We start from the raw sequence: 13,868 nt of genomic DNA on the forward strand, positions 1-13,868 counted from the left end.
GATCCGGCCTTTACAAAAAAAAAGTATATTGGCGAAATGAACGATGTTATCGTCGTCACAGAACAACAACGATGTTTGCCAATCAGTGGATACATGGCAACAGTATTTTGAAAGAAATAATAAATGAGTAATAGTATTTGGCGAAGATAAGTAATTTATTCTTGTACAGGATTGTACGTTCCAGCCAATCAAGAACCAAAATGTAATGAGATACACATGTTGCATCCTGGAGCAAGCAACTGTGTGCCTGGCCTGGTGTTCAACAACCTCATAATTACTGGTCCTCTTAATAGCCATTGTCTCTAGTGTTGTTCTGACAGAAGTTAATGTGGTTTTTATCTTTGGATCAGATCGTTGGTTCATTCAAGCAGAGAACAACCGTTTAATCTCTAAATCTATGCAAGCAGTACTCCCTACTAGCAGTAATTTGCTAAATTCGTGTACAAAAGAATACTCCCACCGTCCAGAAATATCAAAATAAACAAAAGAGAATGCATCTAGACGTATTTTAGTTTTAGATACTTTCCTTTTTATCCGTTTTGATGATAAGTATTTTCGGACAGAGGAAATACCTATTTTTTTGAACGTACAGAGAGTACCCCTTGCCTATAGACATATGGACAGCAAGGCTAGCTAGGTTCACATCCACAAGTACACCTATACTACCAAAAAAGGCTACGTAGTCATCCATCAACCATCTACGAGATCTGTTAATCATTTAACATTATCATGCAGTTATTGCTGAAATTTGGACTCTTCAAGGTTGAGATGTGCAGATAATAACAAGAGAATTTTACAGTTTTGTTTTTGCAAGAGAAGACATGAAGCAGCTAATCTGTTTTATTTTCGGGAGTGCCTAGAACTCATTTAGATGAGATATAATTTGGTCTCATTCACTTTGAAAACAAGAACAGATACAACCCACATCAGCATACACGCATCTTATATCATCACATTCAATGGCTATAAAAGGTGAATGAAACCAAACTATATCTCATCTAGATGAGTTCTAGCAAAACTGTATAAAAAATGTACTAGCAATTTATGTGGATTTGTTGTGTTTCAAATGATTTGAAAATAAACAGTTTTGCTAGAACTCATCTAGATGAGATATAGTTTGGTCTCATTCACCTTTTATAGCCATTGGATGTGATGCTATAAGATGCGTGTATGCTGATGTGGGTTGTATCTGTTCTTGTTTTCAAAGTGAATGAGACCAAATTATATCTTATCTAGATGAGTTCTAGGCACTTCCTTTTTTATAATGCTAAAAGAACAAGGGTACGCCATATATTTCAAGGAAAAAAACACAGATACAATTCTCACCACAGTAGCTCCACCAGGGAAGGGCCATCTCGGAAAAAACAGAAAAACTAGCAGCAAACAAGTCAAGAAGTCCAATTACGTAGATCACGTACGAACAAAACAGACTTGGTCTGCCTCGAGCACCAAGAAGATCTTCCATTTGGAGCTTGGCGGCAACGTACTTAACTGGCACGGCATAAAATATCTTAACTAATTAATCTAAGCAATCTAGCTAATCAATTGCATAAGCTTCCAAATCAATCATTCCTATCTACCACCAGGCTCGGATCCTTCTCGGGAGAATGACAAAAGATGGCACATTAGGATCTCAGGGTGCTAATCAGGGCACTGAGATTTGGGAACAGTGTAATTTAATCATGCTACAACACAAACATTTTTATTTGTTTAATTACACGCCATGGGTCAAGGTACAAACAGTAACAGCCTGGTAAAATATTTATGGCCGGTACGGTTCCTGTGCCTGCACACGAGGCAGGAGTTGTAGTAATCATGTGCGGTGCAGTTTACCAATTTTATTCCTTTTCCCAAACTGAAAGGGTAGATTATATGGATATTGAACGGCGTGGTAGCTCAATAACTCGGACACATATTAACTAGGAGCTTACTAGATTTCTCAATTTTTGTTAAATCTAGATAAATGGTACTCCCTCCGTTTCAAAATAGATGACTTAATTTTATACTAAAATTAGTACAAAGTTGAGTCATCTATTTTTGAACGGAGGGAGTATGAAATTATGTCAATTGTTCAACAGTGTGGCTCACTGCGCCACATTGAAACTTTTTCCAGGCAAAACTTTCAATCTATTCATCAAACATCATGGTAGTACAAAGACCACGAGAAGTAAATAAAAAAAATTACATTCATGTTCATAGGCCACCTAGCAACAAATACAAGTATTGGAGCAAGCCAAAGGTGAGCCACCGTCATCGTCCCTCCCTCGCCGGATCCAGGCAAACCATGTTGTAGTAGACTGCTAGGAATTCATCGTGTTAAAACCCAATGGACCAGTGCACCAGATTAGCAACCGTCGCCGATGAAGAGAAGCGTGGATCGGAAGAATCCAACATGTAGACACATGAACACGAACGAACGAAGACTGGATACACACAGATCCACCAAAGACAAAACCGACCGAGTCCCACAAGATCCGCCGAATCCACACCTTCACATGCCCTCCAGCGACGCGATATGCACCGTCGGGATGGGGGAGGCGGGGAGAACCTTATTCCATCTTCAAGGAGTCATCGCCTTCTCGCCTTCCTAAGTAGGACACAAAGCCTAAACAGACTGAAAAAAAACTAAGAACGAAGCATGAACCCTCCCGTCGTCAAGAGCTAGGATTCGCTGGGTCTCCATGGCTCTAAGGCCACAGGAGACGAGGTAGAATGGCGCTGGCGCCGGCCCTAAACACCCAGCAGCCTTTCTTTTTCTTTTCTCGGGAAGAAAGAAAACATTATGCCACATTGATATGACGTCATATTGCATAGACCCTGACAAAAGTGCTTGTGTATGTGAGTATCTATGATTATACTGTGTCAAAAAAATAGGCATGAATTGAGTTTCCATGTCTTTTTGACAAATGGATCATTTATGTTCCCCGCAAAAAAGAAATAATCCTTTTTTGTTAGTTTGGGGAAGACAATAATATAGGGTAATCCGCCATAAAATTCGAAGTAAGCGGTGAAGTGTTGCAAGATTTTTGAAATGACGCAAAACTCTATCACAAGCTCACAGCTAGGGATACACAATCAATATCTATTACTCCCTCTGTTTCATAATATAAGAACGTTTTTGATACTAGTGTAGTGTTAAAAACATTCTTATATATTAGGACAGAGGGAGTATTTATTTTATTCTTCTTAGATCATAATACAAGTTCGCACAATTGCTTATACATACAGAGTTGTTCCAATTGTATAAGGAGCTACATTTTTAAGTATGATTATTATCGCCGCATATCAAATAAAATAGATTAGCATCTCAATTCCTCCGGATGAAAAAAATCTTTAGAAAACAATGAACACAAACGTTCATATATAAGTACATTTTATTGAAGGGTATTTTTAGCGGACTAGATTAAAACAGGCAAATGATCTGAATAAATAGGTTTTAGCCTCAAATTGTGTTCACATAAGGTGCAACTATTTTTCATATGAAATGTTACAAGTGTACATAGTACTACAGCGTTTAAATTATCTTATTTGCAATGGGTATTTTTCACAGAAGAGCAAGTGCTCCAGTTTGTCCCTGAAGTGCTGCCAACCTGTTCCAAATACAGGAATAACAAAAGTGCACAAGACCCAAATAGCTACTCAGAAATTCGGCAGCTTGATTACCAGTTCCTTTGCTATAAATAAACTAACCCTTATAGTATTAGCATTACCTGGTGGAATAGAATCACTTGATGCATGCAAGCATTCCCCATATGACGGTTATGTTGGAGAAGATCTTATTGTTTTAACAAGACCCCGCTGCATGCCCAGAGTATGGCAACCCAAATAGTACTATAGTGGAAGAGAGAGAAAATTTCATTCCATAGTTTTTTAAAGCTCATTGTACAGTATTCTCTTCTCTCTCTCTCTGCCTAGCATTTGTTCTTTTGTGCGTGGCTAGCTAGACAACGATTGCAAGCTACCCCAAACGTATATCCATCCATCTGTGCAAACTCCCTTAAAAAGTCCTTAATTTATTGAGATGCCAGCCAGCCAGCCATGCATCTTCCTTCTCCCTCGCTCCCCTCTCCTCCCCGTCTTCCTCCTGTCCTTAGCTCCAACCCTGCAAGGACAATTAAGGCACAAACCCCAGAAGTACTTACCAACTCCAGCTCTCCCCCCTCTCACTCCCTCTCTCTTCTCTCCCATATAATCCCAAAGAAAGCTGCTGAAACCTAAAGCCGGTGGAAAGCTGCCTGCCTCCTCCCTCTCGTCTCATCTCTCTCCTCCTTTGGTGTTGTCTCTGTAGCAGCTCACAAAAGCCAACTCCAAGACCCTTTCTTCCCTCCTCCTCCCCCTCCCCCTCCCTCCTTTCCACCTTTAATTCCTTCCAAACGCTCGCTGTTGTTGTAGATCATTAGCCCCCCTTCCTCCAATTACCACTCTCCCACATCTGGCTGATCTCTTCTCCCTCCCTATATAGGCAGCCCAACGCATTCCGTTTCCATCGTCTAGATAGACTCTCTTGATCAGGCGAGCTAGAGAGGGAAAGGAAAGGAGGAGTCTTTCTCTCTCTCCTCTCCAAGCGAGTTGCAGGCAAGGAAACCATGTTGGGTTCTTGCGGGCCGATGGCTGGGCCGCCTACTGACGAGGAGACGGCGGAGCCTCCGTTCGGGTCGTCGTTGCAGATCGCCACCGGCTCCCCCGCGACCAAGAGGAAACGCCGGCCAGCCGGGACACCAGGTACGCACCGTACACCATTGCATATGATCTAATTGCATGATAGTTCGGCAATAGTGGAGTGGAAATACTAGTGGCACTGACACTGATGCTGCATGCGCCGGCAGACCCGGACGCGGAGGTGGTGTCGCTGTCGCCGCGGACGCTGCTAGAGTCGGACCGGTACGTGTGCGAGATCTGCAACCAGGGGTTCCAGCGCGACCAGAACCTGCAGATGCACCGGCGGCGGCACAAGGTGCCGTGGAAGCTGCTGAAGCGGGAGGCCGGCGAGGCGGCGCGGAAGCGCGTGTTCGTGTGCCCGGAGCCGAGCTGCCTGCACCACGACCCCTCCCACGCCCTGGGCGACCTGGTCGGCATCAAGAAGCACTTCCGCCGGAAGCACAGCGGCCACCGCCAGTGGGCCTGCAGCCGCTGCTCCAAGGCCTACGCCGTCCACTCCGACTACAAGGCCCACCTCAAGACCTGCGGCACCCGCGGCCACTCCTGCGACTGCGGCCGCGTCTTCTCCCGGTAAACAATCAACCTCTCTTCCTTCTTCCCTACCACCCCTCCAACTCACCGAACGCCATTTTCTTTCTTTACAACAAGCAAGCAAGCTAGAGCAGTTCCCGGCCGGTTCGATCCGATTCAATGCGGGACAGAAAGGCGGATGTATTTCCTTCCCCCCTTTCTTTCTTTCTTTCTTTCTCGAAAGGATTTCTTTGTTCTCTGCAGCACGGCACACGGCTGGGGCTCACTTCTTCTTCCTTTTCTCTTTCTTTATCGGAGGGTGCGGATCAGGGCACAATTTCCGAGGGGGAGCGCAGAGCAGCCCCTTTCCCTGTGTCTGCGTGCGCACACCTCCGTTGGTTTCTTGCTTGCTTGCGCATTTGTTTCTGCGTCCGTCGTCGGACGCGAGCGAGCGCTGCAACAGCGGCAGCAGCTCCCATTTAATCTGCGCACGCTAGCCTAGCCTACCTAGCCCGCCCGGGGCCAAAATCTCATACTCGCACTGCTGCTGCTACCTGACAATTGCTGCCTACGATCGATCCATGCCGCCCTGGATCGCAATATAATAATATTGCTCACAAGTCATGGCACTGGTGGGCGTTTGCGGCTCGTCACAATGGGAAGGAACTTACAGCACGGTTAATAGTATAGCCAGCTGCTGGCTATAAGCCAGTGCCATGTCATCTACAACCCATCTTATAGCTAACATGTATAATAGTAGATCAAAAAAGTACGTGCTAGAGCTGGCTCTTCACGCGCTTACCTTCTCTCTCTTCTTCTCTTTCTTCCAACTAAGCAGAAATATACTAGTTTATTTTTTATAGCCCGCTGACTAAGCTCTATTGTACTTGCTCTTAGGAGTAACATCACACACTCCAATATAATTTTGTTTATGTGGCACATATTTAATGAAGAGGGAGGTGCTTGTGGTAACTAGCTAAGTTACCGGAACATCACACACTCCAAGAAACAATGAGTCTATAACCTAATAAATACATCATTGCATGACACTACATAGATGTTTCTATCCACTATGAAGATAGTAACATAGTTTAGGGAAGTGTGTAAGTTACTAGCTTATGTTTTTGCCCATTGTGACCAGCCTGCGTTCTCTTCCATGTAGATCCAAGCCTTTGGACCCGCGGCCGGCCAGCAACATAAATTCCTTTCAGCACATGCAATAAAGTCTCTTTTCTCGCTCGCTCGCTGTTGGTATCTTCAGTCTTACTAGTTCATGCTCCTCTTGACCAGACGTGTAGCAGTGTTGTTGTGATCGATTCGATCGTCGATGTGATTATTCGTGGCCGGCCCTCTCTCTAACTAATGGACGGGCTCGTCGAAATGTGGTGCAGGGTGGAGAGCTTCATAGAGCACCAGGACACGTGCACCGCCGGTTGCCCGCAGGCGGGGGCGGGCGTGGCAGCGCCGGTGTGTGGTGGAGTGGCGGCCGCCCTGTCGTCGCAGCAGCAGGCGCCGCCGCCGGCGATATCGCTGTCTCGGTCCCGGACAGCGTCCAGCACCAGCCCGTCCAGCGACGTCGTCATCAGCGCCGTGACCTGGCCCGGCGCCGCGGCAATGCGCAGTCCGAACGCCGCCGCGTTCCACCGGTTCGAACAGCAGCTGCCGTCGCCGCGGACGCCGCCGCCCGATGGCCGTGGCGGTGGTGGGCACAATCTTGAGCTGCAGCTCATGCCGCCGTCCAGCAGCTGCACGGGCGGTGCGGCTGCGCCTCTGGGCATGGCGCCGTCATGGTACGCAGCGCCACAGTCACCGCCGGCGCCCATCTCGCAGGGAGACAACGCCGCCATGCAGCTGCAGCTTTCAATAGGCTTCTGCAGCGGCGACAACCGTGGAAGGACAGACGTGGCCGGGCCCAGCGGTGGCAGCGCGGCCAGGACAATGCAGGAGGCACGGGAGGAGCTGCGGCAAGCGATGGCGGAGAAGGCCGCCGCGGACGAGGCACGGGCGCAGGCAAAGCGGCAGGGGGAGCTAGCCGAGCAGGAGCTGGCGAGCGCCAAGCGCATGCGGCACCAGGCGCAGGTGGAGCTGAGCCGCGCCCACGCGCTCCGCGAGCACGCCGTGCGGCAGGTCAACGCGACGCTGCTCCAGATCACCTGCTTCAGCTGCCGCCAGAAGTTCCGGGCAGTGAGGCCGTCCGCCGCCATGTCGTCGGAGGTGGCCTGCAGCTACGTGACCGAGGGCGGCGACGTCGAGGTCGACAACGTCGACGAGCCCCTCATCCTCGACGGCATGCGGCGGCGCCAACAACACGCCACAATGGACACTGTGTAGCCAAGCTAAGCCATCTTGGTCTACCTTTGAGTTGCTTTTTGTTTTCACCGGCGAGACGGCCGGCGGGGTTGGCCCACGGTGAGGCGTGGTGTAGTTAGATGCTGCCGGAGTGTTTTGGGTCTTCTGATCGAGCGAGCTGCAGAAAAAAGCTAAGCATGGCTGGCTAGCTAGCTAATTGTGATGTGCATGGAATCTTTCGCTTGTTTGCTTCCCGTTGGATTTTGCTGAAATATCATTAGTGCAGCTGGGGAGAGTTCATGATGCCACTCGTAAAGGTCAGGAGATGAAGATGCCACCTTTATTGTGACAAGCTGTTGCATGCAACTGGAAATATTTAACCAACTCAGATACAGAAATGCTAGTGGTACACTATTTTTCTCGGACAAACTTGTTCAGTCAAGTAACACTGATCGTTGTTTTTTCTTTAACTTGGACCATTTACCGGATTGCAAACGTCGACACGCTTCCACATCCGAACACACGCCTGTAATCGCCCACATATCGACACACAAGCCTACATCTGACGAAGACAAATCCATAAATATCATGACTGTTCATTATACTAAACGTGTACATGTGGGTGTAAATGTGAGCAATAAATCGAAATGGACCGCAATTCACCTCCTCATCAAGAGAAAGTCACGGTCACCAAACCATTGTGCTTGTTGCTCACAGTTGATGTCGATGAATCCTTCAGATCAGATTTCATTCTATTCATGCCCTAGTAACATAACAAGCCTTAAGCACAGCAAAGTTGTATCAATAATAGATTGAGAATAATAGTTAATCAAACCCCTAACATGATAGCACTGTTACAAGATTGGCATCACAAAATTCCAATCCATCTCATGTGTCTGCAACTGATTACTCACACATGAATGGGGTGAGTATGGCGATTGTAAAGGAGCAGGGTTTGGTAATGAAGATGACAACGGCGCCCCAGCTGAGTCCTTTTAGGTGGGCTTGTTGTGCTGATGCTCCCTACCAAAACCTCTTTTTCCCTGTTGCTTTGTGTGTTACTATGTGGGTGTGCGATCGGTCGTGTCGTCTCGATGACAGTTATGTGTCATGTTTGATGCTCTCTCTCTCTCTCTCTCTCTCTCTCTCTCTCTCTATATATATATATATATATATATATATATATATATATATATATATATATATATATATATAAAGGGAGATGAGAGCCTTTTTTGGTATGATGACGGTGCCTCCTTTGAGGGAGTAGTATTATAATACTGTGGCCTACTTGTGCCCCAAACGATTATAGTGAGGTTACCAATCTTGAAAACTTTGCTAGTTAAAACAAGTAATAAACATATAATGTGGTATGATGTATTTTTGAATTTTTGGAATAAGTATTATCTGAAATTAAATGTGCAAGTAAATGAGGTTTGGAGGCCATCTCATGGAGGAAGTTGGACTGGAGTTCATAGGTTCACTAGTACCATCTCTCGTGAAAGCGATGAGGCATAATATAAGCATGTGCATGTGAAATTGAGCAATCAAACATAATCCAGTAAAGCTTGCTGACTTTAGACCCATTAGTCTCTACAATGTCATACATATACAAGGAGGTTGTTAAGTGCTTAGTGAACCGGTTTAGACCACTATTGGATGAAATTATTTCGCCGGCTCAGAGTACTTTTGTGCCAGGCCGGATGATCATTGACAACGCTCTTTTGTATCCTAAGTACATCTACCATATTCAACAAGAAAAGAATCTAGAGAGGAGTTTTTGTGCACATAAACTTGATCTCTCAAAAGCATATGACCAGGTTGACTCGATATACTTGAAGCAAATGATGCAAAAGGTGGGTTGCTTGTGGGTGGGTGGACTGGATTATGACGTGGGTTACCTCAGTAAGATATTCAGATAAATTCAATGGAACCCTCTTGGACTCATTTGCACCGATGCGTATGCTTTGGCAAGGTGATCACCTCCCCCTGTTTTTGTTCCTGTTGGTTGTTGATGGTCTATCTGCATTGTTGAAGTATGATGTGGAACAGAGAAGATTCCACCCCTGTAAATATGCAAGTGTGCGTCGGGCATCTCGCACTTGTTATTTGTGGATGACACATTCTTGTTCTTCAAGGCAGATAATAACAAAGCTATGGAGGTCCGAAAAGTTTTAGGGACCTATGAGGTTGCAACTGACCAACTTATAAACTTTGCTGAATGTAGCATCATGTTTGGGGAATCATGTACGGTGGCGCATCAGACTGAGGTGTGCTCAGTATTGCACATCCAGCGGAACACATATGAGGAAAAGTACCTAGGCCTCCCTTTCTTGAGGGTCAAATGTCAAAGGACCAATGCCATAGCCTTCTTGCCAGTTTTACCAAGAGAATTGTGCAATGGAGACACCTTGTCCCAAGTGGGCAAGGAGGTAGTGATCAAGGCAGTCGGTCAAACCATTCCGATGTACATGATGGGAGTTTTTAAGCTACCTATGTTTGTGTGTGATGACTTGAGTCCGATGGTTCAAAACTTTTGGTGGGTCTCCTCTCCAGGCCGGCAGAAAATAAACTGGAAGTCTCGGTGAAAGTGCTAGTTATCGACTAGAGGCGGGTGAATAAACGATTTTTTGATTGTCTTCTAAACAGGCAATGTCTTCGAAGCCGTGGAAGCAAAACAATAACTCAACAAGATATAACGGAAGATAATCTGCACTTGGCATGCTGGCATGTCGACACAATTGAAGTGAGAAGTGCAGACAGACAACAAACTAGGTAGAACAGAATAGTAGATGAAGTTAATGTGACAAAAAATATGTAACCAGAGAGAATGTGTTCATACAATGTCTTCAAACTGAACGAGCAAGCAAAGGCTACATGAAACTAACAGTAAGTAAAGAAGTGAACTAATAGAACCAATAGCTCGGAGAAGGCATGTGATTTGTGTGACCAATTCTAGTTGTTGTGACAGTTGTACGTCTGGTTAGGGAGGCTGGGATTGAACTCAAAATACCTAGTCTTCACCTTATCCCCCCCAAGCTAAATTCACTGTAGACCTCGCCCAATCACTCAGGTAAGGCTTACATGTAGACTTCCAAACCTTCACAGACTTCGTTCACTGGCAGTCCACAATGACTCTTGGATGCTCAGAAGGCGATGCCTAACCGTGTGGAAGATCACAGTCTTCAAGTGTAACAAGTCTTCGGTTCACGCAGAACAGAGACGCTTCCGTGATACTCAATCACTTTGGGCTCTGGGTGTTTGGCTTTTTCCTCGCATGAATTCTCTCTCAAAGGCTTCGGAGATGGGTTGCTCTCAAATGACATAAGTCATGCAATAACTCGGAATAGCCACTAACTTATGCTGGAGGGGTGGGCTATTTATAGCCCCGAGGCAACCCAACATGATATGACTAAAATGACCCTTGGCCAGTGGCCAACCGACACATGTACAACAATCGGATTTCAAACACATGCAACATCTTGACTTGGGCTACAAGCAATGCTGACTCAACCAACTCTCGAAGAGTTTTTCTCTCATTTTCTTCACTAGAAGACATATGAGATCACGTTAGTTTCTGACTTTGTTTACCTCGACCCACTTAACAATATGGTGGTTTCTATGAATTAAAGAGAAGAAAATGTAACTACCAAAAGACTATGTGTTTGTGCTCCCTTGTCTTAGAGTGTAAGTCTTTGCGTACCACCATTATCTTCAATGTCTTCACACATATTTAGGGGTCATCATTGATGGGTAAGCCGAATCTCCAGGGACTTCTATCTGTGTTCTCCTATGAATCTCACAAACACATAAGTCCCTTAACCAAGTCTGTCGTCAATACTCCAAAACCAACAAGGGGTGGCACTAGATGCGCTTACAATCTCCCCCTTTTTAGTGATTGATGACAAACTGGTTAAAGTTTTCAACCGGGATAAAATTATGTGGAAGTAAAGGAACAAGGTGTTTGGCTTCATGAAGTTGAAAGGCCCCACTGAAGATGTGCATATAAGTAGTTTGCTTTTGAATGCAAATGCACATGGAAGGTTTTACTTTGTGGAGATCTCCCTCTTTATCATGAAGTCAAGCCATTGTGCATACAAAGAATACTTTGAAGGTAATGTAATGCACAGTGAGAAGCGGGCGTCTGCAGAATGACTTCATGCACATAAGATTAAGAACTGATAATGCGCAAGAACGAACGGTAGCAAATGTAGCATACATCCATCACGACTTAAGTTTACAACCCAAAAACATCGAATACACATAACAAGAGTTGCAAACTTAACAAAATATAGCAAGCCCAACCCAATATGCCCGCGTGAAGACTATCAACTCGTATGCTCTCCCCCTTTTTCATCGATTGGCCAAAAAGGTTTGAAGACATAGAGTATCTAAACGTTCCGAGTGGCAGTGAAGATATTGTTGCAGCCAAGTCGATGTTGGTGTGGGGTGGAGCAGAAAGGCCTAACGCAGAATCCTGGTGCAGTGAACTATCGCAGGAGAAGTGGCATCATCTTCTTCGTCAATGATATGAGCATGAACCATTGAGGCTAATGATGAATAATCTGAATCATCGATGGAAGGAGTAGCATGCCACTGCTCAGTTAATGGAGGCTTGGAGCAAAAGTTGAACTTCTTCTTAAAGTCATCAACAAGAAGATCATCTTCAGAGCATAACAAAGTGAGGCTCTTCGAATAATGGTGCCAAGGTTCATGAGCCACAAAGGCATTCTTGGTAGACAGGTTTTGTATGCGATTGATATCAGATAGAACAGTCTGCATCTGGCGATTGGATCACTCGTGATGTGTGTCTTGCTTCTGATGAAGTGAAATGAGAAGTTCCTTGTCAGTGAGTGTACATGCATGGTTGGGCTGACGCCTTCGAGGAACAGTGATGATGGTGGCTTCAGTAGTGGTAGAACTTGTACGAGGTTTGTGGATAGTGTCGGCAATCGAAACCAGAGTAGCTTCAGATGGAATATGAACAACTTCAATGTGAGCCGAGAAGCTTGATTCCACCACATTTGGATCTTTATCTGCTGAGGGTATATGATGTCATGAACTACTTCAACTTTAGGCAGAAAGATGTGATGATTGCGGCAAGACGGTTGATAGGCCCTAGTGAATGATGCTTGATTTGATGCATGATCCAAGCTTCATAAATTTTAAGCTCAAACAAGTCCACGCCTGATGCACCCAACTGACGAATGAAGAAATCATGCAGGTTAAATTGGATGCGAGTAAAGATATTGTTGACCATTTTCTTCAAAGCTCCTTCAAGTGCTCGATAAGGTGAGTGCCCTTTTATAGGCCAGAGTGTATGCCGAAGAATATGTAATATATTGCTCGAAAAGTACTCAAGGTCTTTGATAAGAAACTCCTTGGGGAAATCAGCTTCAGGAGGCAATGGATCCATCATTATCAACGTCTCTATTATGTTAGGTTCAGGCTTGTGGAAGATGCTCTTCAAAAGTTCATCATAAGCAGCGCATCTTCACCAGGAGCGCAGGTAGTTTGGTGAGCTCAAGAAGCTCATGAGCATGTGCCTATGGTGGGTGTCACTAGTCATCCACTCAAGAACCCAAGTGTTGGGACCTCTGTTGTAGCCTGAGATGTGGAGTGTTGCATAAAATTGAAGGATCAACTCTTCATTCCAATGTTCCTTATCTGTGACAAAGGGCAACAGTCCAACATCCATGAAGCATTCCAAGGCAGGGTCAAAACATGATAGATTTGCCATGGCTTCATAGCTGAGCAATTGATGAGGATGAATCTTGTTGTAACTGTACATAATGCACATGTAATAGCTTCTTTGTTGATGACTCCAGAATCGGTCAGAAGATATACGAGGCTGTTTTAAGGGTTCTTGGAGCGATCAAAGAAGGTGTTGTCTTGCCTGAAGCCATTCACACTGAATTGGTAGTTTGTTGAAGTGGCAATGTGAAGCCTTGGCAACTTTGGCTCCGACTTATGATTGAGTGGCCGGTTGTTGACGTTGAATTCATATTGTGGGCCAGGCCGCTCAAGTGTTGAGAGACGAGGCCATTTGACATGAACCAGCTCACCAGTGCGATCATAGGCTAAGACAATGCCATCATCATTGTATTAAGAGGACACTGATGCACTCACTTGAGGACCATCAGGTGACCAACCTGGAGGTGCATTGTCTTCAGACTCGGTTTCAGTGGCCGCAACAGCGGCTTCGGTTTCACTTGCTTGGTTATCTTCCGCTGATGCAGCAAGAATATCTTCAACATGCTTAGCATCATGCTCTTCACTAGTTGGGTGAATCACTTCATGAGAGACCTCTGCAGTAGCAGAGGTGTCATCACACACTTCCTCTTCAGGAATGCTTGTCATGGATGAGTAGGAGGGCACTAGGCCTCGTCGAAGCCTACAACAGGTTGATG

General features: G+C 45.5%; 1 protein-coding gene across 1 annotated transcript; it reads left to right on the forward strand.

Annotated features, from left to right (window-relative positions):
* The first annotated feature begins 4,139 nt into the window (after positions 1 to 4,139).
* LOC119309894 (protein indeterminate-domain 16-like) lies at positions 4,140 to 7,862 on the forward strand. Its single transcript, XM_037585795.1, has 3 exons — positions 4,140 to 4,722; positions 4,827 to 5,229; positions 6,561 to 7,862. The coding sequence occupies exons 1-3, from the start codon at positions 4,587 to 4,589 to the stop codon at positions 7,498 to 7,500; spliced, it is 1,479 nt and encodes a 492-aa protein (XP_037441692.1). The 5' UTR covers positions 4,140 to 4,586; the 3' UTR covers positions 7,501 to 7,862.
* The last annotated feature ends 6,006 nt before the right edge of the window (positions 7,863 to 13,868 follow it).

Source organism: Triticum dicoccoides, chromosome 5B (assembly GCF_002162155.2).
Source record: "Triticum dicoccoides isolate Atlit2015 ecotype Zavitan chromosome 5B, WEW_v2.0, whole genome shotgun sequence".
NCBI classification, from domain to species: Eukaryota; Viridiplantae; Streptophyta; class Magnoliopsida; order Poales; family Poaceae; genus Triticum; species Triticum dicoccoides.